The following is a 25,954-nucleotide window of genomic DNA, read 5'->3' on the forward strand; positions in this document are numbered from 1 at the left end:
AATATTCTAAATCCGACTTACTTACAATTGAATCTTATTATAATCCTAGGCCTGTTTGGTACTTTCACGTGACTTCTAATTATTTATATTGCAATATTTAGTTAACTGATCCTTAAATTTCTTCCAGTCTTCTTGATATTCCTCTTCTTTCTGGTTGTGGATTCTTCCAGTCAGGTGGGCTAGCTCCAAAAAGTCCAACATCTTCATCTGCCATTCTTCCACCGCTGGAATTTCGTGGGATTTCCAATTTTTGGCTAACAGCAGTCTTGCCACTGTGGTGGCATACAAAAATCGTCTAACATCATTTTTGGGCAATTCAGTTCCTATTATTCCAAGTAGAAAGGCCTCAGGTTTCTTAGTAAATGTATTTTTCAACATTTTTTTCAATTCATTATAAATCTTTTCCCAGAAGTCTTTCACCTTGGGATACGTCCACCACATATGAAAAAAGGTACCTTCCTTTTCTCTACATTTTCAACATATATTATCATTCATGTGGTAAATCTTTGCCAATTTTACTGGGGTTAAGTACCATCCATACATCATTTTCACTATGTTTTCTTTTAATACAGTACATGCAGTAAACTTAACCCCTTTCTTCCATAACCTTTCCCAATCTTCCAACATTATATTGTGTCCAACATCTTTTTTGCCTGTTTTCTTGCTGCATTTGGTAGATCCCCCATAAAGCACGCACTATTTTCATTTCCTTATTTAGTTCCCCTGCTTAATTTGTCACTGTAACCAGAGCGATATCTTTTCCCAAAGATCCTTAATGGTTTCATAAAGAGCCGAGCTTGGAGATCAATTGCACAATGCCTATTAAGTATGGAGGATAGGATTTGAATAGGGACATGGAAACGAAGCCTTCGTGTCAAAGGACTGAAGGCTGTTGCTTTCATCCAGGGTGACACCCAGAACAATAATTACTTCCACCAAGCTGTACAATGGAGGAGTTAAAATATCAAGAGTGGAAAAACCTGGGTTTGGTGTTTTTTTGCAAAGGACCATGTGGCCCACAGAAAGCGTATTCCGTGCAAAGATGAGCATAAAGAGTCACAAAGTTTTAATTACTAATGCCTGCAAACTTAATATGAAGGGAGGGGATTGGTTTCAAGTTTTCTCTTGGGTTGAGGTTGCTCTCTTTGTTATAAACAGGAGGCTGGGGAGGGGGTCACTGTGAACAATTCAAGGGAATTATTCCATGTTATTTTAGCGTTCAGACAGGATGGTGAATCTGTGGATGTCCAGATATCGTTCGACTCCGTTTCCCATCACTCCCATCCAGCGTGGCCAACAGTCAAGGATGATAGGATTTGTAGTGCGGCAGCATCTGGAATTTAGCCGTCCCCGGCATATGGTATACATCTCACAGCCCAAAGAAAGATACATTAGGTATGCTCAAGGAAGGGGGTGGCGCTGTGGTCTAAACCACTGAGCCTCTTGGGCTTGCTGATCAGAAGGTCAGCGGTTCAAATCCCCGCGACGGAGTGAGCTCCTGTTGCTCTGTCCCAGCTCCTGCCAACCTAGCAGTTTGAAAGTACACCAGTGCAAGTAGATAAATAGGTGCCACTGTGGCAGGAAGGTAAATGGCAACACCAAAATTTGCCCAGTAACCCAACCGCCCAATCACTGCCGATGGTCATCCATACTAACCCGCCCAGCAACAGAGGGGTGGCCTGTCAGACCCCACTGCAACACATGCTCTCTATGAAAGAGAACACACTTTGCAAAAAAAGACAAATCAGCAGCACCTATCCCACAATAAACATCCACCTGGAAGCATTTTGACATTATTGATTAGTGTATTCTCTACTTAAAGAATAAATAGAATGATATGCAATAAACATAGCCTGGCACCAAATGTCCATCTGTTTACAAACTGAAATGCATAATAAACACCTCCGTTTATTATTTTTCTCTCTGTTTCTTATTTTTCCAATCTTAAATTCATTTCTACATCTATTTTTTTAAGTCCTCAAGAGAATTCATTGGTATTTTATTGATCATTTTTCCTTATACATTTTTTGTGCGCAATTTTGCCTAATACATTACATTGCGCGGACAAGCGGAGTCCCCCAGACCCCGGGCGCCCCCCCCCCGTCATGTGGAATAACGACTCAAGACAATGCGCTAAGAGATTAAATTGGCCACAACTTTATTATATTTCAGATGTGGGTAGACCTTGGCTCAGGCATTGGGCGTTATCCCTCCCCAGTCCCCGGCCGGGGACCTAGGGAACATCAGGGTTATCCTGGGGGGGGGCTGGCTCTGGAGAACATATGTTCAAGCAGAGATAGCCACCCCCGTTACGCCACCGTCGCAGGGGAGAGCAATGACGACCTCTCGGCGTACGGTCAAAGCCTCCCCTCAGAAACCCCTTTAACGGGGAACCCTAGTATCGCCACTGCAAAGAGGAAGATAGACTAAAGGATTCCGCCCAAGGCCCATTACCGCCAAAGTTGTGACGTTTTGCTACGGTAAAGGCAAAACCTGCCAATGCAAGGGAATTCCTTTCCGGCCCTTCAACAGCGACCTTGAGGTAGCAGCGCCTGCATACCTGTAAGAAAAGTTAACCTGCAAAATAAGACTTAACTGAGGGTGGGTAGAGTGGGAGAAGCTCTGGAGCCAAGTGAGGATTCCCAGGTAAGATCCTCCCTCTGTTGTGTGGGCAGGTAGTCCCTCCCCCACCTGGCCTGGTCTCCTTGGCAACGCTTCCCCCAGGCGGGATTGGGCAACTGGCTGAGGTAGGCGGAGACCTCCAGGTATCCCACCTGGGGGAAGGCGGAGCCAAGCCTGTGCTGATGGAGCCGCTCTAGATCCAGGGGCTGCGCGCATCCACGCAAAGGGGATCCCCCGTTTTATGCGGGGCGCGGTCATTCTATTTCCCCATATATTTTCTAATGTTCTTTCAGCTAATATATACATTTCTATGTGCAGTCTCCTGTAATTTACACATTTGGGGGACACATGATTTGGCTGGAGAACTGCAGCCCAAAATTCAGTAGAAGTGTGGATTTGCGCATTATTTGGGGCAGCATGAATTAGCTAGATTTGCATTAAAAGATGAACGAAACTGAATTCCTCCCCATGTCCCTACGGTTGATACATAGGTTTGGAACTGAAATTAAGAATGCCTTGTTGATACCTACATCCATATACCGCTAAAATGCAAGAAAACTATTCCACAATAGCCATTTTTCCAGATATTCCCGGGCCACACAAAAATCACCTATTGATAAAATGCCTTTTAAAAAAACACCTTTCCACGTGACACTGAAACAGCTCTAAGAATACCACCAATAATAAAGGTTGGCTCCAGAGAGAATATAAGGTCATCTGGAGAGAATCTATATAGGGTGCTTCTGTGGTTATTACCTTGAGACTCAAATAAATGTCACTGCATGATGGCAGCTGAACACTTGAGAGCTTTTCAAACAAAACAAAAAAAGTCAACACCCATTTGCAGCAAAACGTGGTGTCAGAATACCAGCTGTCTGGCTGCCGAGGGCCTAATATTAGCAGCAGCGCAATTTTTTGCTTTCCGTCGAATTTTGCTTTCTTGCCCAAAGTATCGTTGATTGAATGCAAGGCAGTTCCACAGTTCTCATGGTGGAGAGCCTAAGAATATAAGACGTGCACAGGCACAGATGAAAATCTAAGGTGTTTCGAGACTTTCGATGCCCTGTTCACACCATCAAGCAATTTTATTCTACTCTTCTTCCTTGGAGGTTGGGCGGCCGGCCGTCTTGGATGCTTTAACTGAGATTCCTGCATTGCAGAGGGTTGGACTAGATGACCCCCTGGGTCCCTTCAAACTCTGCAGTTCTATGATTTGCTGATTCTACTTGGCAGGAGAGTCAACTTGGGCCCCATGACGGCACATTGCAGCGTCTCACAAGGCCTCGGACATGACTTCTGGTGCTTCTCGAGGCACTGGAAGTTGTGTCGGGGGTCCTGTGGTGTGGGTACTGAGCACCCACAACCATTTTTTTCTGGGTGCTCAGGCACCCAGAGCCCCCCCCCCCCAAAAAAAAAATTGATGCCACTGCATGATGAAGCACTTCCTATTTTCTGTCCTGAGTCTTCCAACATCCAGCCTTATGCAAGAGGGAGAGAGAGATAAAACTGTCCACTCTCTCTGCACATTGCACTACAGTGGTACCTTGGGTTAAGTACTTAATTCATTCCGGAGGTCCGTTCTTAACCTGAAACTGTTCTTAACCTGAAGCACCACTTTAGCTAATGGGGCCTGCCACTGCCGCCGCGCCGCCGGAGCCCGATTTCTGTTGTCATCTTGAAGCAAAGTTCTTAACCTGAAGCACTATTTCTGGCTTAGTGGAGTGTGTAACCTGACGCGTATGTAACCTGAAGCGTATGTAACCCAAGGTACAACTGTATTTCACAGACCTTTTCTCCAAACTAAAAATCCACAAATGCTGTTACCTTTCCTCATAGCAGAATCATTTTGGTGGCCCTTTCCTGAAACTTTCCCAGTTTGAAAATATGCTATTTTTCCCAGGGCTTTTCTTCAGCCGGGACTTGACGGAACCGAATTCCCACATCTCTCGGATGGGGGCCATTGCCATTCTAAGAGAACAAGGGAGGTGTTCAGGTTGAGTTCCAGCACCTCTTTTTCTAGAAAAACAGCACTGTTTTTTTCACAGCTGCTGTGCACTAGGTACATTTTTTAGCTGATTTCGAAGAAAGTTTATTAAATGTAAATAACAAAACTGAACAAAAACAAGTTGTTTTGTGTAAATGAGTCACAAGCATAGTTTTATGGCATGATATGGAATATGTAAGATCACTTTTGCCGTACAGTGGTACCTCAGGTTACATACGCTTCAGGTTACATACGCTTCAGGTTACACACTCCACTAACCCAGAAATAGTGCTTCAGGTTAAGAACTTTGCTTCAGGATGAGAACAGAAATTGGGCTCCGGCGGCGCAGCAGCAGCAGGAGGCCCCATTAGCTGAAGTGGTGCTTCAGGTTAAGAACAGTTTCAGGTTAAGTACGGATCTCCGGAATGAATTAATTACTTAACCTGAGGTACCACTGTAAAGGTAAAGGTAAAGGTACCCCTGCCCATACGGGCCAGTCTTGACAGACTCTAGGGTAGTGCGCTCATCTCACTTAAGAGGCCGGGGGCCAGCGCTGTCCGGAGACACTTCTGGGTCACGTGGCCAGCGTGACAAGCTGCATCTGGCGAGCCAGCGCAGCACACGGAACGCCGTTTACCTTCCCGCCAGTAAGCGGTCCCTATTTATCTACTTGCACCCGGGGGTGCTTTCGAACTGCTAGGTTGGCAGGCGCTGGGACCGAACGACGGGAGCGCACCCCGCCGCGGGGATTCGAACCGCCAACCATGCGATTAGCAAGTCCTAGGCGCTGAGGTTTTACCCACAGCGCCACCCACGTCACGAGGTACCACTGTACTTAGCTTTAAATATAATAAACTTGTTATAAGTTGTATAAAAAGTTCATGGTGGTTCCAGATATGCCTGTTTTCTGATTTAGAAGAAGGTCTACACTTGGTATTTGGGGGGGAAACTTGTATAAATGATTTGTTTCTAACAAAAGAAGATTAAAATCACACTGGCACTTACACAATTGTGTCCAGGCTCCAGAAATTCAGCTATCCTCTTACAGTACAATTTTTTAATGTCATTTTCACAAATGGACACAGCTGTGCACACTTCCCCCAGTAGATGCACGTTGTACACGTTGCTTGACTGGTGAACTACATTGCAAAATTCAGAGAAGTGCAACTTTTGAAGGATGGCTGTGTCTCGGCCCATTTTGGAAAGTGCAAATTATTATGAGCGACCTTTAATTGCAAACCATTATGGAAATTTTCCCCATCCTTTGTATCTATATAGATCCTCGGATGGGACTCATTCTTCCACCCCTCCATCTAGGCCAGCGGTTCTCAACCTGTGAATCCCCAGAAGTTGTTGTTGAACTACAACTCCCATCACCCCTAGGTAGCAAGGCCAGAGCTCAGGGATGATGGGAGTTGTAGTCCAACAACATCTGGGGACCCACAGGCTGAGAACCGCTGAGCTAGGCTGTGGTAAATTCTTGTGTCACAGCAGCAGTCAGCATTTCAGAAGACAAGACGGAGGAGGAGGAGAGGATAGAGGGTGAAGAAAGAGCTGTGAGTGGAGTGGGCTCCTTGACCCATCCTCTGGACACCCTGGAAAACTCCAGAAACCTGCTACTCCTGCAACTGAGTGTGGAGAGTGTCGCTGAATGGGACACAGCTATGGGCAGCCTGAGGGTGTACCATCTACCTTGGGCCTGCTGCATTTGGTAGATCCCCCATAAAGCACGCACTATTTTCATTTCCTTATTTAGTTCCCCTGCTTAATTTGTGGATCGAGGGCCCGACCCCCGCTATGTGAAATAAACACACAAGGACACATGATATAAGGTTAATGGGCAAGAAAAGGCCACAACTTTATTGATTACAGTAGTGAAAAGGTATTGGCTTAGGCATTGGATGACTATAGGAGGTGGGTTTATTCAACAGTAGGTGGAGCCTGTTGATGCCAATCCAACTATAGGCTCACCCCTGATGTCACCGAGGGTCGTGCCATGGCCTCCCGCCAAGCAGGCATCGGACGGAATACACGACCGCCAGATTCCTTTAACGGAATAACCCACGGTAGATAGCATAGGCGATGGCCACACCTAGCCCTTGACACACATGAATCCAATGCCTAACCTACCCACCAATACCACAAAAGTTGTGACAATTGCTACGAGGTAGGCGAAAAAACCAAAAAGCCTAATGCCAAATGGAAAAATTCCTACCAGGCCCCCCAGACAACCGGGGCGACCAACCTAAGGTCCATAGCAAGGCCAAAAAACCTAGACCCTGAGCTAAATGGGAGTGGAGGGTGGGTGACGACGACGACTGAGGAGGAGGCGGAGCTGGAGCCGCAGCATTAAGCTGCTAAACACGCCCCCCGGAGACACCTGGTTGGCTGCCTCCGGTGGGCGTGGGCGCCAGCCAGGTGAGGAGGGGCAGGGGCTAAGGCCCCCGGACAGGGGCGGAGCTCGGGCTCCCGCCCACAACCACTCCCCTCTCTTCCAGGGAGGAGAGTCTTTGTCACTATAACCAGAGCGATATCTTTTCCCACAGCCATCCTTCAAAATTTGCACTTCAAGAGTCTCCTCCAGCACCAATAATTCAAAAGCATCAATTCTTCGGCGATCAGCCTTCTTTATGGTCCAGCTCTCACTTCCATACATCACTACTGGGAAAACCACGGCTTTAACTATACGGACCTTTGTTGGCAAGGTGACGTCTCTACTTCTCAAGATGCTGTCTAGGCCTGTCATTGCCCTTCTCCCAAGAAGCAGGCGTCTTTTAATTTCATGACTGCTGTCACCATCTGCAGTGATCATGGAGCCCAAGAAAGTAAAATCTCTCACTGCCTTCATTTCTTCCCCTTCTATTTGCCAGGAGGTGATGGGACCAGTGGCCATGATCTTCGTTTTTTTGATGTTGAGCTTCAGACCATATTTTGCGCTCTCCTCTTTCACCCTCATTAAAAGGTTCTTTAATTCCTCCTCACTTTCTGCCATCAAGGTTGTGTCATCTGCATATCTAAGACAGGTACATAGATGTACACTATTATTATCCTCATCTTTTTTTCCCCTCTACTGAATTCCTCTGCTAATCTTAGGAGCCCTTTTTTTTTTTTTTTTTTTTTTTGCTAATTCTCTCATTTCCCCCTCTTTGCATAAGGTGCCTGCTCCTATTTTCACCTGCATCATCACAAAACACCAGCACACAATTGTTGTTTATTGCCTCCGCTCTTGCCTCGTGCCATTTTAAATGAATGCAGCTGTTGCGACTCTTCCATCGCCCTTGGGGAACTGGTCCACAGTGTAATATATCCCACTGTCCTTTCTCTCCACATCCTTCCACCCAAATTTCTCCTCCTTATTATACTCTTTTATCACCCCGGCTAATTTCTTTTCTTGTTTGTGCCACCTTTCCTGCTTCTCTTTCAACTGTTGTTGTTTTTCCTGAGACAGACAGTAAATGCAAAGAGATGAGGGTTTGCGAAACATTATAGGATTCAAAAGGGCAGATTTCACATATTCCTCTACATCCGTAATTGCTTTCTTACAAGTGATCTGCTCTTTTACAGATGGACACTTTGCACCCCTGTTTTAAAACGCAGCCATGAGCTAAGACGCTTTTTGATAGATTGTATTTAATCAGGCCATGCAAAAGCGGAGAGGAGGGCAGGAACTGGGGGGGGGGGGGGAGAGAATTCAAAGATGTTTTGGAACAACTCATGTGTGATTTATCACAACCTTCTCCGGCTGTGCGAAGAACCAGGCTTTTTCTTCTTCTTCTTGAAAGCAAAAACACTTGAGTTGAAACAGTTCAATCTGGCTGGTTGTATCATCCCTGCAGCTGTGGCATCCCTGAGCTCTTAAATAAAATATTAGGGTGTGTTTTCATTGTTCGTTGGCTGTCATCGGCCCATCCTTCAGCTGACCGGGGTTAAAGGCTATGTAGATTAGCAGGGCAGCTGTTTAGCAATTGTCACAGTTCCTTGGTAACCCATGGACCAGCTACATCCGTAGGTAGAGATCCTGGTTGCTAAGTGATCAATTCAAGTAAAATAACCTCCTCCTTTTCAGCACAAGTCTTGACTCCAATGGCCCTTTTAAGACTTTTAGGACAGAATGCAAAACAATTTCTTGGGATATTTTGCTGCTAATATCACAATGGGGAGAATTGTGCAGGCAGCAGCAAACACATGATTCCAACTTTTCTTATTTGTTGCAAGGTGGGATTGAGATTAGGTAAATTAATCCTTCCCTGGCTCATTACCCTGAGACCTGTTCTTTCCATACTTCTAAGAAGTTTCCCGGGGGAAGTTAGTGTCAGGAGCTCAGCCTACACTCGAGTAGGACCCTGGTAGAGACACATGCCCGACTGGCATGTTCTCTCCCTCCTGGTCGATCGTTTGGGAGCTTCAAAAGCTTTCTTCTGCCCGAACATCACAGCAACCGATGCCAACAGACATCGGCACACTTAGGGATCCCCAGAGTCTTCGCAGTTGCATAGCAGACCTCAGCAACTCAGCATTTTGGCTGATCTACTTTATTTACATATAAACACACACGGAGCACTGCAACATGGCTCCCTCTCTCTCTAGCATCAGACAGCAAAGAAAATGAACAAAGGACAATAGTCCCACTTCACGGAACACAGTAACACAAACATCCTGTCTCCGTCACTTCCCAGTCTGTGGAGTCAAAACATATACTGTCACGTGAGAGACAACAATCCCATGACTGCAGTCATAGAGCAGGAATTCTAACAGTTAGTGGTGGGATGAAAAGACTTGGGGTGGGGGGGATAGTGGATGTGGAAAAGTGCCTTCCCTTCCTGCCTCCACATCTCCATAACTCAGCAATGGAGAATCTGCTCTGCATGCAGAACGTCCCAGCTTCAGTCTCCAGGTAGGGTTGAAATTATGGAGAGCCTTTGCCAGTCAGGGTTTCCCAAACTTGGGTCTACAGCTGTTGCTGGACTACAACTCCCATCATCCCCAGCTAGCAGGACCAATGGTCAGGGTTGATGGGAACTGTAATCCAAAAGCAGCTGGAGATCCAAATTTGGGAAACCCTGTTGTAGACATTGCGGAGGAAGCGGGGCCAATGGTCTGGCTCAGACTAAGGCAGCTTCCAATATTCCCCTATAAATCTTTCCCCTCCTGCCATTACTGCCTCTTTGCATGATAAACCCAAGTTTAGATTCCTTTTGCGGCCAGGATAAATGTCAGAGTGCAGTGAGTTTGCCTTTACAGTGTTCCAATTTATTCCAATTTGCTTCCAATCAGCAGATTGCATCCTGGAACATGCCTTGCTGAGTGCATGCATGAAATCTCTAGCTTGGTTTCTTCATCCACTTGTGCAGTCTTCAGTCATTCTCCTTGCATATATGTTCATACCCTCTAACATTTTCATCTCCAAAATCGGGGCATTAGGAAGGACACGTGCCTTCCGGCCAGATGCTCTGGCAATTGTCAGCAGGGTGTCGCAGAGCACTGGATCAGAAGGCACGTGCCAGAGCGCTGGAACAAAAACCGGGACATTCTGGGATCCAAGCAGAAGCCGGAATAGACTTCTGTGATCCAGGAGGTCCTGCTTAAAACAGGGCACTTGGGGGATATGCTATGTATAGAGAAGCAGGCAGCAGGATAATGCCACTGGGCCCATTCTTGCTGTCCATGGAGGCGCAGGTCAATTCTGTGTCCAGGGCAGCTGTTTACCAGCTCCATCTGGTAGGCAGGCTGAGACCCTACCTGCCCACGGACTGTCTCTCCAGAGTGGTGCGTGCTCTGGTTATCTCCCGCTTGGACTACTGCAATGCGCTCTATGTGGGGTTACCTTTGAAGGTGACCTGGAAGCTACAACTAATCCAGAATGCGGCAGCTAGACTGGTGACTGGGAGCGGCCACGGAGACCACATAACACCGGTCTTGAAAGACCTACATTGGCTCCCAGCACATTTCCAAGCACAATTCAAAGTGTTGGTGCTGACCTTGAAAGCCGTAAACGGCCTCGGTCCAGTATATCTGAAGGAGCATCTCCACCCCAATCGTTCTACAAGGACACTGAGGTCCAGCGCCGAGGGCCTTCTGGCGGTTCCCTCACTGCGAGAAGCCAAGTTACAGGGAACCAGGCAGAGGGCCTTCTTGTTAGTGGCACCCGCCCTGTGGAACGCCCTCCCACCAGATGTCAAAGAGAACAACAACTGCCAGACTTTTAGAAGACATCTGAAGGCAGCCCTGTTTAGGGAAGCTTTTAACGTTTGATGTATTACGGTAGTTTAATATTTTGTTGGAAGCTGCCCAGAGTGGTTGGGGAAGCCCAGCCAGATGGGCGGGGTATAAATAATAAATTATTATTATTATTATTATTATTATTATTATTATTATTATTATTGCAATACCATGTGCTTTGCAGGCTCCACCTTCGACTTTTGCATGTGTAGGTTGTCTGCAAAAGGACTACTACTCTGTCTCTACACCCAAAGGGGAGTCTCAGTCACCGGCGGAGAGCATTACCTATGAGGCAGGGGCAACATTGTGGGCCTACTCTTCATTCCCATTATGTTCATTGTTGGCATCAAATATTATATACAGACAGGTCAGCCTTTTCTCTTACTGAGGACCGTTCCAGAAAATGGATGCTACGACAGAGAAGGCCCCGTCCGGCACCCTCTCTAATGCCGACTGCAGCTCAAAGGCAGAACATGCAAAACAGATTATCCAGATGATCTCAATGAAGGGAGAGTTTGCATCTTTGAGAAAGCACTTCGGAGGACAGGAGTTTGCAAAGGGAGTGAGCTGAAGCGAGAGCAATTGCTTCCCAAGACATCAACAGCGGCAAAGTCATTCCTCCCCCAAAGTCTAGGGGAAATTCTGTGCTTTGGTTAGAGACGTCCCAGATGTCTTTGTGACAACTGCTTACTAAGCTCATCACCGAAGCTCTCTCTAACCTTGACGGCCTTGCAGAGGTCACTCTGCCACAGCTATGAACTCCCCTTCAGCCATCTCCCTGCCCCCACCTCCTCCCACTATATTTAGATCTCTAGGATCCTGCTCTCAGCTCAGCAGAATTGGTGCAGGTTGCGGTTGTTTTATGCATGGTTCTGCTCAAGACGTTTGACAGATGCCAGCCAATATGGCAAAGCGCATGGATGACTAAGTTCTGCATTCAGGGAGGCCACTGGATTCTCCAGACAGTCCTAGACTGTGGGCTGGGTGTATACTTTGTGACACAAATTGCCTTCCTGCACATCGGGCAGAAGACAGCTCTGGAGCTCTCCTCCCTGACTTGCTAGATTTCCATGTGCAGCAAATTTTGGAGATGGAGGAGCATGACAACATGTGCTGTGACATGGTGCTTTTTTATTCTTACCCTTATTTTTCGCTCCATAGGACGCACCTAGTTTTCAGAGGAGGAAAACAAGAAAAAAAAATATTCTGAATGAAACTGTGGATGTATGATTTTTGTGGTTCATGCTGTGGCCACAGACATGATATGTGATTTGACAGTGAGTTTGGGGTAGCCCAATGCAAAAATCCTGAGAATCCATGTGGATCCGTGCTTTGTAACCATGTTTTTGCGCCATTGCGGCCCCACGAAACAGTGGATGTGTGATTTTGGTGTGTGCAGGCTATAGCCATGGACATGCTATGTGATCTGATGGTGAATTTGGGGTGACCCAATGCAAAAATCCTGAGGATCCATGTGCTTTTACCTCCCCCATCCCAGACAGCCTCCTTTATCGCTAGCATCCCTTATCTCCCTCCTGATCGCTTGCCGATCAGCTGCTCAGCGGCTTCGTTTCAACTCCCCCTTCCCTTTTGTTTGCCTTAGTGTCTTTTCCTTAGCTGGAGCAGTTTTTTGCTCCTCCTTTTCTTCTAATTTCTCTCCCCATTGCTTGTTTTAGTATTCCTGTCTCCTCTCCTTGCATGTTCGCTGTCTTTACCTCCCCCAGTCCCCTGGCAGCCTCCTTTACCAGCAGCCTTATCTCCCTCCCGATCGCTTGCCGATCAGCTGCTCAGCGGCTTCATTTCAACACCCCCTTCCCTCTTTCTAAAAAAAAAGAAAGCACAATCTGCTTTTCACCCCTGGGCAATTCGGCTCCAGGGACCATGCATTCACTCCATAAGCTGCACAGACATTTCCCCTTACTTTTTCGGAGGAAAAAGTTGCATCTTATGGAGCAAAAAATACGGTATTTCTTTCCTTCTTTGAATGGTTGAAATGGGTATCAGAGAGGAGCCAGCTATTCCAAACCTTCCAAGTGTCCCTATTTTCCAGGGACAGTCCTGGATTTACAGAAGCTGTCCTGGTTTCTGATTAGGACATCCCTATTTTCATCAGAGAAATGTTGGTGGATATGGAGTTATGCGACCCCCGAGACAAGGAAATAAGTGACTATGCCACCTTTAGAAGACATCTGCAGGCAGCCCTGTACAGTGGTACCTCTGGTTATGTACTTAATTCATTCTGGAGGTCCATTCTTAACCTGAAACTGTTCTTAACCTGAAGCACCACTTTAGGTAATGGGGCCTCCTGCTGCTGCCACACCGCCAGAACACGATTTCTGTTCTTATCCTGAAGCAAAGTTCTTAACCCGGGGTACTATTTCTGGGTTAGTGGAGTCTGTAACCTGAAGCGTATGTAACCAGAACCACTGTATAAGGAAGTTTTTTTAAAAAAATGTTTAATGTTTTATTATGCTTTTATACATGTTGGAAGCCACCCAGATTTGCTGGGACAAACCCAGTCAGATGGGTGGGGTATAAATTGCTGCTGCTGCTGCTGCTGCTGCTACTGTTGTTGTTGAATGGGATGTCCCTATTTTCATTGGAGAAATGTTGGAGGGTATGCTATTCCCTTTGACGTGAATGCAACATCTCAGAAGGTACATGAGAGCTGGATAGTTTGACAGTGACCCTCCCACCAAGGCTGCATCTACACAGCTATAAAAAAACACTCTGGAAATGCTCTGGAAAAAAACATTTTTAAAGCTCACAATGGAAAATTTCATAGGGTTCCGATTTCAGCTCTACAGAGCCATCTAGTGTCACAGTGTTTTTTTTTTTTTTTTTTTTTTTTACAGTCTTAATTTTATTTTCACTCTAAATTTAGACTCTAGATGGATACAGCATCACTCGGATCCTGTGTCCAATGGCTTTGGCAGGTAGGTTGGAGCGGAACTTTGCCCGCACCATGCCGCTGCTTCCATGGGCACGGGTCACCTTTCCCCAGATCACTCTGGTCCTGTTGGGTTTGCCGCCAGGAGTCACGGTGTTGTTTTTTGCTTTGTACACATAGGCGCATTTCTTGCCCAAATAGAATTCTGTCTCATTACGGGAATAAACTCCCTCAATTTTCAGAAGAGCTGTGTGCTCTCTCTGGTTTCGAAGACCTCGCTTGTAGCCAGCAAAAGTGGCCTTGGACCACAACCTGCCAGTCATGGTGTCGTCTTGAAGTCCTGTTCCCAGCAGGCCCAGGCCGGCCCGCCGGCCCTCGCGGCGCCCGCCCGCCTCTGGAGCCGCTTCTCCGCCGCCCTCCGCCGCCTCGCCCGCCCCCAGAGCCCCTTCCCCGCCTAGTGTCACAGTGTTATAACACATTTATAATGTTTTGTTTTGGTTTTTTAACTAATGTAGCTGGGTCCCTATTATGATGTTGTAGTTAAGAGCGCTATACTATGGTCAGGGAGACTGAACTCCAAAGCCTTGGTTTGCCATAAAATGCAGGTCACATCCACGCTGTGTATTTAAAACACTTCTTTGCCACTTCTATATGTAAAGCTACAGCACCTCCCAGAAATGTTTTCATACCATTGGTGAAAACTGGCCAGGTGATTGGCTACTTCTTGGCTACCCATTTTCACATGTGCAATTTTCCATAAGCTAAAAGCTACTTCCAGATTGTCGCTACTCTTCCAATGAGATTCATTTGCACACTGGCACATTCAGGTTGCACAATTAAAGTGGATTTCATGCTCTTGCCCAACAGGCCCACTTTAGGGGGGGGGCTGAATCAGATTGTGTTTGCAGTGAGGAAAGTGATGGGAAAGCACTCAAAAGTGTGAGATAAGGACTGCTTGATCCAACATCATATAACCTCCCAACAAACCAGTCAGAATGAAGGCTCAATAAGCAGGACATTGTATCACTTCCCTCCCTGCAAATTTGTTCCAAACATGTACAGATGAATGCTGAAAAAAGAGGTCCTCTAGAAGCACTTTAGGAAGCAAATTCTGGAGACTCTCCTATAGTAGTTTGTTGTTGTTTAGTCATTTAGTCATGTCCTACTCTTCGTGACCCCATGGACCAGAGCACACCAAGCACTCCTGTCTTCCACTGCCTACCGCAGTTTGGTCAAACTCATGCTGGTAGCTTCAAGAACACTGTCCAACCATCTCGTCCTCTGTCGTCCCCTTCTCCTTGTGCCCTCCATCTTTCCCAGCATCAGGGTCTTTTCCATGGAGTCTTCTCTTCTCATGAGGTGGCCAAAGTATTGGAGCCTCAGCTTCACGATCTGTCCTTCCAGGGAGCACTCAGGGCTGATTTCCTTCAGAATGGATAGGTTTGATCTTCTTGCAGTCCATGGGACTCTCAAGAGTTTCCTCCAGCACCAGAATTCAAAAGCATCAATTGTTCGGCGATCAGCCTTCTTTATGTTCCAGCTCTCACTTCAATACATCACTACTGGAAAAACCATAGTTTTTACTATATGGACCTTTGTTGGCAAGGTGGTGTCTCTACGTTTTAAGATGCTGTAGTATAGTGCTTTATAGTATATAAAGTAGTAGTATATATAGCAGTATATATAGTATAGTATAGTATAGTATAGTATAGTATAGTATAGTATAGTATAGTATAGTATAGTATAGTATATATAGTAGTAGTGCTTTATATTTGAAATGCAGGACCTCATTAGTACCTGGAACTCCATGCACCCAAGAAGAGGCTTTTGCAATGACCCCATGGAGAGTCCAAAAGTGCAGGCACACCCCCAAAGAGCAATTATACTCAGTTTATTAAGATGAGCCTGAGTGCAATCCTATGCATCTACTCTCCACTGAACTTTGTGGTGCTTCTGACTGCATAGCTTCAACTTTCAAATCACATGGAGCTTTAACGGAAGATCTACATCCGGTTGACTTTTAGCTTTCAATTAGAAATCCACACCACCTTGCAAAGAAGTGTTACAATTTTAACTGCAGGCATGAAGCTGCAACCCCATCAAAGGAAAGAAAAAGACGTACCCAACCTCTAGCAAATTATTTTCCTTCTTCTCTGGCTTCCGCTATAACAAGCAAACCTGTAAACCTCATTGTTTACAGCAAACCTGTAAACCTCATTGTTTACAGCAAACCTGTAAACCTCATTGTGTGGACAGGCGGAGTCCCCCAAACCCTGGGCGGCCCCCGTGTGGAATAATGACTCAAGACAATGTGCTATGGGATTAAAATTGGCCACATCTTTATTATGTTTCAGATGTGGGTAGACCTTGGCTCAGGCATTGGGCGTTTATCCCTCCCTCTGGAGAACACATGTTCAAGAAGAGAGAGCCCACCACTGTTACGACGCCGTCACAGGGGAGAGCAATGACAACCTCTAGGCGTACGGCCAAAGCCTCCCCTCAAAACCCCTTTGATGGGGAACCCTGGTATCGGTGCCGCAAAGAGGAGGGGGGCGTGGGTCACCGCTACACGCCCACCCTATTTAGGGAAGATAGACTAAAGGATTCCGCCTGACAATTCCCAGGTAAGATCCTCCCCCTATTGTGTGGGCAGGTGGTCCCTCCCCCTACCTGGCCTGATCCCCTTGGCAACGCCTCCCCAGGCGGGATTGGGCAACTGGCTGAGGTAGGCGGAGACCTCCAGGTATCCCACCTGGGGAATGCGAAGCCCAGCCTTTGCTAATGGTGCCGCCTTGGGTCCAGGGGGCTGCGCGTGACCATGCAAAGGGCGCCCCCCCATTTAATGTGGGGAGCGGTCATTGTCACCTCATTTGTTTGCCAGAGCAAGGAGGACTCACGAATTATCCCATTGCTCTGATAGATGACATCATTGATCCTGCTTGGGGGGGGGGGGGATACCGAAGCTGTGCTCCCCTGCATTCCTCCTGTACTACACAATTTGTGACACACACACACAAAATAGCAAATAGTTATAAACTGCTGGCACAAGGAGAAAATCATGTCCTTGATTTGAGTTACTGTGCAGTTTTATGACAATTGAATGGGGTCTGACCTTCATGATAGTTCTGAAAGGGGGGATAGCGTACCTGCCACCCCAAAGCATGGAGCGTTACCGAAGGAAGTACAAACTCGTCTCCAACATGTCTATGATGTATGCCAGGGAAGGGCTGTGCAGCTCAGTGAGTAGAGCACCAGCTTTGCATGCAAAAGGGGAGGTTCACCAGGAGCCTTCATTATATATCCCTCCCCATCCCCTTTATATGAAGATTACCCGCTCTGGGATCCCACAGCTAATTCTCCCCTGGTCTCCTCGCTGGCTCAAATAGGACTAATTTAGCCAGCTAGCCCTGGTGATCATCTAATGTTTATTGGATGGATTTTCCCCCTAAATTGATTTTTGAATTCTGAATTTATTGTTATTCACGTTTTATACTGTATTTTATGCTGTTTTTTGTTGCATCAATTAAGTGTTTTGAATTTGTTGTTAGCCGCCCTGAGCCCAGTTTTCTGAACCGGGAAGGGCAGGGTATAAATAAAAAATTATTTATTATTTATTTATATATTTTAGGTGCCAGGTGAGAACATTCCTCTTCAGCCAGACCTTTGGCAGATTAATATTCTACAGCCTTTTAAATGTGTCTGTGAGAAGGGGAGAGGTTATTGTTTTGTTGTTTTCTTTTAGTTGTTTACTTGTGTTTTTACTTTGCATTTTATTCCGCGAACCGCCCTGAGGTCTTACAATGAAGGGCGGTATATAAATTTAATTCTAAAAAATAAATAAAATAAAAGGCCCTGGTTCAATTTTCAGTATCTCTGGGTAGGGCAAGGAATGTTCCCTGCCTGAAATCCTGGGCAGCCACTGTCATTGAGTGACACTGAGCAGAGAAATGAATGTGATTCTTTGTACAGGAGGCTAGTTTATTCACACACACACACACACACACACAGAGAGAGAGAGAGAGAGAGAGAGAGAGAGAGAGAGAGAGAGAGAGAGATGTCCCTCTCCAAGAGGCATTAACAGACTCCAAGGACACATTCCAGCCAGGCAAAAACACTCAGGGAGGGTGCAGAGCAGGACTGTGTCAGGGGTGTGACTTGGGGGGGAATCCCACAAGTCAGGTAGAGGGTGTTGGAAAATGCCCTGGGGGTGCCTGCAAGCCCCCTGAAATCTGAGCGTCCTCTGGTACGCGCAGCTCTGGAAAAGGCATCTCCCTTCTCTTCCAGTGCGCTTCTAGCGACATATAACAGATGGTATATGCACACTAAGCTTCTGGCATAACACAGCAAGAAGCGTGAGACATCGCAGAGCTAATCTACTATTTACAGTGGTACCTCTGGATGCGAACGGGATCTGTTCCGGAGCCCCGTTCGCATCCTGAAGCGAATGCAACCCGCATCCCCGAGTCTGCATGTGCGCGAGTTGCGATTCGCCGCTTCAGCGCATGTGCATGACATCATTTTGAGCATCTGCGTATGCGCAAATGGTGAAACCCGGAAGTAACAGCTCCGTTACTTCCGGGTCACTGCGGAGCATAACCTGAAAACGCTCAACCTGAAGCACAATTAACCCGAGGTATGACTGTATTTACACACTATGTACAGACAAAAGAATAATGGCGTCTATTCTCTCCAGCTCCGAGAGAACAACAGGCACAAGTAAAAGTGACAGTACATTACAAAGTACAGTGGTAGCTCGGGTTAAGAACTTAATTCGTTCTGGAGGTCTGTTCTTAACCTGAAACTGTTCTTAACCTGAGGTACCACTTTAGCTAATGGGGCCTCCCACTGCCGTACAATTTCTGTTCTCATCCTGAGGCAACGTTCTTAACCCGAGGTCCTATTTCTGGGTTAGCGGAGTCTGTAACCTGAAGTGTCTGTAACCTGAAGCATCTGTAACCTGAGGTACCACTGTACATACAGCGGAAGAGATAAGACTGTCTTCTGTTTCCCACACTGTTCTCAGGCATGGGATTTACACCAACCACAACTGCATCATCGGAGGCATGAAATACTAACAGGGGGACCTCGTAGGTTCCCCCATCCCTGTACTAACTAAAGATGCTAGGATTGAACCTGGGACCTTCTGCACTCCAAGCATGTGTCCTACCATCAAGCTACGGCCCCTCACACAGCAAGACAGGTCATAGATAACACAGCCTAAGCAGAATTCTGTGCGGTGTTCTGGTGAAGGGAGGAAAGCAGAAGATCAAGGAATTTCACCTGAGTCAGCGAGCCTAGTTAGGCTCGAGTGGCGGTATAGGCATTGCGTATGCCTTGGCGGGGAGCTTGTGGCCTTTGCCTGCCCCTCCAAAGGTAGGGTATCCCTTTAGAGGGATCCGGGAGGAGCTGCTTTCATGCAGATCCCCAGGCGTTGACACTTGGCGTCACTTCCGGCAGGCAGACCGGAAGTTAATGGTTGCCCAACGCCTATACCAAAAACCTTACATCTGACATCAATAAAGTTGTGGCCTCATTTGGTCCAATCTAAGTTGCTGTGTCCATCATTCGTAACCACTCGGGGAAGGTCAGGGGTGCAGTGTCTGCGCATGCAAATGGAAGAAAACAGAAGATCAAGGCCAGGGGGTCAGCAAACTTTTTCAGCAGGGGGCCGGTCCACTGTCCCTCAGACCTTGTGGGGGGCTGGACTATATTGGGGGGGATGAACAAATCCTATGCCCCACAAATAACCCAGAGATGCATTTTAAAGAAAAGGACACATTCTACTCATGTAAAAACACGCTGATTCCCAGACCGTCCGCAGGCCGGATTGAGAAGGCGATTGGGCCACATCTGGAGGTTCCTGAATCTGCACATAATAATATGTAGAAACAGCCCTTTGTCGAGTTAAATGGGTGCTCCATTTTGACCACAGCTATCCCATGAGCCAAGATTTGCTGCCTGGGATCATTTGACAAAAGAGGCCAGGAGCTGAGCCTTTCATGGGTCTGCCACTTCCCTCTTTTCCACTCAGAACGACCAGTGAGACTGAGTTCAGAACGTGGCATTGTCAGGCAGCAAGTTCCCCCACCTTCCAAATGTTGCTGCCGGCCGAGCAACTCGCAGCAAGGCAACATGCTGCCACGTGATGAATTTCAGAAACGCTGTAGATGAGAAGACTGACTCCGACCTGCTGCTTTCACGGCCACTGCAAACATCTAATTACCACCCAAAGTTTAAACTCTCCCCATTGAGTTCTTGCTTCCCAGCTGAAACATTTCAGGCTACTGACTTCCCGGCTTGCAATCACACCCAAATTGTGTTCTTTAACCTTTTGCATTTTGGAAGTGGGAGGGGGGACGACTGATTGATCCCGCCGTGCTCATACCTGAAGCTGATCGTTTCCTTTCATTCTCAAAAACGTGTGTGGTGCAAATTGTACATTTTTTTCAGAGTTGGGAGTTTGTTTGCCCAGGGTGGTGATGGTGTGGAATTAACAGAAAGGCATCTTGCGTTATGTACGTACGCTGGCGTGCATCTGTGTGCGCGAGCCCAAACGTATAGTGTATGTGTGTATCTTTGTGTATACCAGCTCAGAAAAACCATAGGTCCTGCAGTGATGAGGGAACGGGAAAAATCAATACTTGCCATGTAGCATGTAACCAATAGAATAAGGGGAATGATTTATGGATGGAAGGATGCAGTCAGAATCATCTGGGGCCTTGTACCGAGAGGGAGAGGGAGAGAGGAAGGTGGGGGTGAGCCGGACTGCAGTGATTATTCCTACTGTATGGCCAGCGCTCTCTCTCTCTTTCTTGCTTTTGCTCTCTCTTTTCTGCAGCAATAACCCCTTTTCTCAAAGCACTGCGGGACATAAGCAAAAGACCAGCAACGTGTGGCATCTACCAGCTTTTATTGCCGGGGCTCAAGGATGACGCTATGTCTCAGGTACACTTCGAAAGAAAAAGAGAACGATGGACTCTCCAGAGCACGCTCAGTCTTCTCCCAGGTACGTCCGCTCTTAACGTTTGGCATATCGGATGGGCTTTGCGTGGCTAAGATTAAAGAGACCCGGTTTATTGTTGTTGTAGTAGTTGTTGTTGTTATCATTCTTATTATTGGGTCATTTCAATATTACAAGACGCCCAAAAAATTAACCACCAAAAAAACCGTGGAGACATATCAATGGAAACTCCTGCATGCTAAGATGAGTTTCTGCTGGGCTGTTTAAAAAATAAATAAATTAGATCACCAGGAGAGGCAGCAATGTATTATTTAATGACTGCTATGGTAACTTTGAGCAAGGCAGCGCTATTGTCAGTTCCTGAAAACAAACAAACCAGGGAAGAAGGGTCTCTGGAAGATACGGCTAGGATGAAGGCTTGGCAAAGTGAAGCTCTCTTTCAACTGTGTCTCTCTGGTGCCACCTGAGTGCATGCATTTACTCAGGAGTAAGTCTCGTTGGTGGCAGCAGAACTTGCTTGCGAGTAAGTCTGTTGGCTAGGATCGGCGCCGTAGGTTTGGATCTGGGACTTGCTTCGTAAAAGATTGTTATAACTGTGGTGCGTGTGGCAAAAGAGCCTGAACGGTTATCATTTGGTCAATGCCAAACTGTTTTGTTTTGTTTTCAGTGCGTTCTGTCTATAATACACATATATATTACACACACACATACACACACACACATATTGCTGAGAATGGAATACTCGGGTCATGTTTACAGCCATAGAGTTTGTCGCAAAGTAAGGTCAGAAGTGTGATTTAGACATTTACAAACAACTTACTACAGTACTGGCCTCTTCCCCCTTTCTCCTCTCAAACCTCTGTACAATATTCAAAACCAAGTCTTGCCAGTCATTTACCGGCCACGATATTACTGTGAGGTTGCTGTGAAAATTCCCACAGAACAATGGGAGCGACCCTGTCTCAATAGTCCTGTCCAAGTCATTTGTGAATGTGTCAAAATAGGTCGAAACAGTGAATTTCAGCTATACAATTCTATAATAATATGTAACTTTTATTGACAGCAGGGCACTGTTTAGCCACTTACGTATGAAAGCTCACAAGTAAACTTTCTGATTAATTTGCCCACGTGTGATTTAAAGATGAGGTCACATTTATTATTATTATTATTATTATTATTATTATTATTATTATTATTATTATTTGGTTTTCTGCTGAACAGGCCAAACAGCAGCACGGTAACATTATGCTGTGTTGTTATTCTGCTTTTTTCCCTCTACTTCCTCATTATTAAAAATATAATCTATACAGTTTGCGTTCCACTATGGAAGAACAGATGGACATATGGATTTATATCAAGCAATCACAAATATATATTGTGTATCTGACAGTCTGTCTGTCTAGATCCACACCTATCTCAGCCAATTGCGTTCAACAGTAGTCCTACCTGGAGTAGACCCATTGAAGTTAATGGGCGCGACTAATTTAGATTAATTCATTTCAATGAATGGAAGATGGAAGGGGAGTCCTCCACGCTGCAACATCTTGTTGCAGGTCTCCAGCAGCAAAAATCAGGTGGCTGAGCGGCTAGTCAAAAGTAAGGTAGTGACTTCTGCATACTTTGGGGGGGGGGAATCCCTAGGAATGCAAAATATGTGCTAGTAAATTAAAAAGAAATGTATTTTAAACCCCACCACTGTCCCAAAATGATCTGACAAGGACCTGTCAGCTTTTCCAGGCATGTGGACTGCTGAGGTGTCACTCAAAAAGGTGGGAGAAAGTAAAGTGAGAGAGAAAGGAACCACCAACCCGCTCTATCGGAATAAAATGCTTAGGTCCGGGGCTGGCAGGAGAGTGAGGAGAGGAGAAAAACTTTTCTCTGTTTCCCGTCTTGAAACTCCACCCGCCCCAAAGCACAAAGGCTCCTGCTCCAACCTGTTAGATACACCATCACATTTCACTGCTGGTCTTCACTAGTACAGTGGTACCTCTGGTTACAAACTTAATTTGTTCCGGAGGTCCGTTCTTAACCTGAAACTGTTCTTAACCTGAGGTACCACTTTAGCTAATGGGGCCGCCGCGTGATTTCTGTTCTCATCCTGAAGCAAAGTTCTTAACCCAAGGTACTATTTCGGGGTTAGCGGAGTCTTTAACCTGAAGCGTCTATAACCTGAAGCGTCTGTAACCCGAGGTACCACTGTACAGCACTGAAACTTTATATAGCTCATTCCATATGTTTCCACATATGCGTTTCATGCATTGGTAAGACTGTTATTTTCTGTATTATTATTTTTTAATGGATAATTTAGGCTCATAATAATAATAATAATAATAATAATAATAGTATGTATGTATGTATGTATTTATACCCCACCCAGCTTCCAGCAAAATATTAAAATACAATAATTCATCAAAAAATTTAAAAGTTTTCCTAAACAAGGCTACCTTCAGATGTCTTCTAAAAGTCAGATAGTTGTTTATTTCCTTGACATCTGACGGGACAGCGTTCCACAGGGTGGGTGCCACTACTGAGAAGGCCCGCTGCCCGGTTCCCTGTAACCTCATTTCTCGCAAAAGGCCCTTGGCACTGGACCTCAGTGTCCGGGCTGGATGATGGGGGTGGAGATGCTCCTTCAGGTATACTGGACCAAAACCGTTTAGGGCTTTAAAGGTCAGCACCAACACTTTGCTCTGCCACTGAGCTACAGGGGGTTTAGCTGTGAGTTGACATGTTAAGGATTGTGTTGTCAGATTCTTGTTTCAGTGTCCCCGTTTTGTGGAGTTTGCTGTTTTCCTATTAAGGCTATCGTAATATCATGAATGGGGACGCGGGTTGCGCTGTGGGTTAAATCACAGAGCCTAGGACTTGCCAATCAGGAGGTTGGCGGTTCGAACCCCCGTGACGGGGTGAGCTCCCGTTGTTTGGACCCAGCTCCTGCCAACCTAGCAGTTCAAAACCACGTCAAAGTGCAAGTAGATAAATAGGTACCCCTCCGGCGGGAAGGTAAATGGCATTTCTGTGCGCTGCTCTGGTTCGCCAGAAGCGGCTTAGTCATGCTGGCCACATGACCCGGAAGCTGTACGCCGGCTCCCTCGGCCAATAAAGCGAGATGAGCGCTGCGACCCCAGAGTCTAATGGTCAGGGGTCCCTTTACCTTTAACAACACGAATCATATTATTCATATTTCAAAGAAAACGCATCATTTTCTTATCTTATTGTTGTTGTTATCATTCACTTCATTCTTCTACCGCTTTATATTTTTAAAAAATCTCATAGTGGTTTACAACCTACATTGAAGCATCAGATAAAACATTCCAAGAGGGGGGTCAGTTCAAAAAGCTGTATAGATATCACGCTGACCACAAAAAAATGAGCTAGCTTGTTCAGGTGGTAATAAAAATAAAAATAAATTTATTATTTATTCCCCAGCCACTCTAGGCGGCTTCCAACAAAATATTAAAATACAGTAATGAATCAAACATTAAAAGCTTCCCTAAACAGGGCTGCCTTCAGATGTCTTCTAAAAGTCTGGTAGTTGTTTTTCTCTTTGACATCTGGTGGGAGGGCGTTCCACAGGGCGGGTGCCACTACCGAGAAGGCCCTCTGCCTGGTTCCCTGTAACTTGGTTTCTCGCAGCGAGGGAACCGCCAGAAGGCCCTCGGCGCTGGACCTCAGTTTCTGGGCAGAACGATGGGCGTGGAGACGCTCCTTCAGGTATACTGGGCCGAGGCCATTTAGGGCTTTAAAGGTCAGCACCAACACTTTGGGTTCTCCCCGCAGTTCAGAGATCTTCCCCTTTCCTTCTTCTGCAGACACCCCATGATCTGCTACTAGGTGGAAGTGTTCGAGGAGGGCCAGCCAAAAGCACCAACCTCTGGGTCAAGGCAGCTCAAGTCATTTTGCCGCCTGACGCAAAGATAGCGCCTTCATTCCATTCCATGTACAGAACCTGAATGTACTGGCTGTTGAATCTTACTTCAACACTGGTGATGGGATGGCATCCTCCACAGCACCTGAGGAGCATTAGGCTACCCCACGAGGTGAGGGGCAAGCTGTGTGGCCACTGCCTCACCCTGCCCAATGGCAGGGATGGCTCTGTCTTTTTCTTTTTTCTTTTTTTAGAAGATATTTATTAAGGTTTTTTTTAAAAAAAGGTTTATATAAAATAGAAAAAACAGAAAACATAAAAAAACAAAAATGCAAACATATAAAACACATACAACATGTATAATTTCAAACCCTTATATTTGTAAAAACCTACTTTCCCGACCTCCTCGTACCTCCCCTTTCTGTATTCCAATCTCAAATTAATTCAATTCAGCAAATCCCTCCCCTAATTTCTATTTAATTTTTGACCCTTCTTTTCTTAATTTCATAATCATTACAGCTGAAAACCACTTAATTTCTAAATCAACATCGTTCTAACATTCAATAATTTTACAATGTTTCTTAAGATAGTCCTGGGACGGCTCTGTCTTCAAGTAATGTCAAACCCTGACTGTTTTCATCACATTTCTTAGAATGTTTCTTCTCTGTTTCTGGAACGAATGAATTTTACACAGAGAGGATCCAATACGCTTACCTTGGGAGTAAAAAGAAAGGCATGTTGAGAATGAGAAAGAAGGGGGGGAGAGAGACCCATAGCATTTTTTTGATATCATAATTGTTAAGAGTATTTCTCAGTGCCAGCAAATATAATCAAAGCCTGTTGTTGGTATTAGTATTTTCGTGGTGGCTTACGGCCAGCTTTAGTGATCTCACTCTTGTTTTCCTCTTTCCCTGTGAAACGGAGTTTCATTTAAGTTTCATCTAATGGATGGGAAACCAAGCAAGCCTTGCTGGTCCCAATTAAGACTTTAAAAAATCATGGCGTGCAAAGTGCATGTGCTTTAACTGGAGACTCAGCTACATTAGTAAAGAAAAAGCATTTTATAAAAGCGACACCAGATGGCGCTTTGGAGTCCCGTCTCTTGCCAACATGATTTCCCATACTAAAGTTTGCAACGCGTTTTCCTGAAATGCATTTTTTTGGTGTCTCAATTCAGCCTGTGTCAGAGAGGAGACTATTTTGACGTGTGTGTGTGTGTGTGTTTATTTAGTACAGTGGTACAGTGGATTTTGGTCATACATTGGTACCTCGGTTCTCAAACTTAATCCATTCCGGAAGTCCGTTCCAAAACCAAAGCGTTCCAAAACCAAGGCGCGCTTTCCCATAGAAAGTAGTGCAAAATGGATTAACTGATTCCAGACTTTTAAAAACAACCCCTAAAACAGCAAT

At 45.9% G+C, this 25,954-nt stretch overlaps 1 protein-coding gene and 1 long non-coding RNA gene across 2 annotated transcripts in view; one reads left to right on the forward strand and one right to left on the reverse strand.

Annotated features, from left to right (window-relative positions):
• Positions 1-13,685: 13,685 nt before the first annotated feature.
• LOC144327200 (large ribosomal subunit protein eL33) lies at positions 13,686-14,098 on the reverse strand. Its single transcript, XM_077925427.1, has one exon. It carries the CDS (start codon positions 14,036-14,038, stop codon positions 13,706-13,708), a length of 333 nt encoding a protein of 110 aa, XP_077781553.1. The 5' UTR covers positions 14,039-14,098; the 3' UTR covers positions 13,686-13,705.
• A 6,359-nt stretch (positions 14,099-20,457) lies between these two features.
• Positions 20,458-25,954, forward strand: part of LOC114594891 (uncharacterized) — a 77,447-nt gene continuing 71,950 nt past the window's right edge. The window contains exon 1 of the long non-coding RNA XR_003706108.2: positions 20,458-20,721. This is a non-coding gene — a long non-coding RNA (uncharacterized LOC114594891). The remainder of the gene's footprint in view (positions 20,722-25,954) is intronic.

The sequence above is a fragment of the Podarcis muralis genome, chromosome 3 (assembly GCF_964188315.1).
Source record: "Podarcis muralis chromosome 3, rPodMur119.hap1.1, whole genome shotgun sequence".
NCBI classification, from domain to species: domain Eukaryota; kingdom Metazoa; phylum Chordata; class Lepidosauria; order Squamata; family Lacertidae; genus Podarcis; species Podarcis muralis.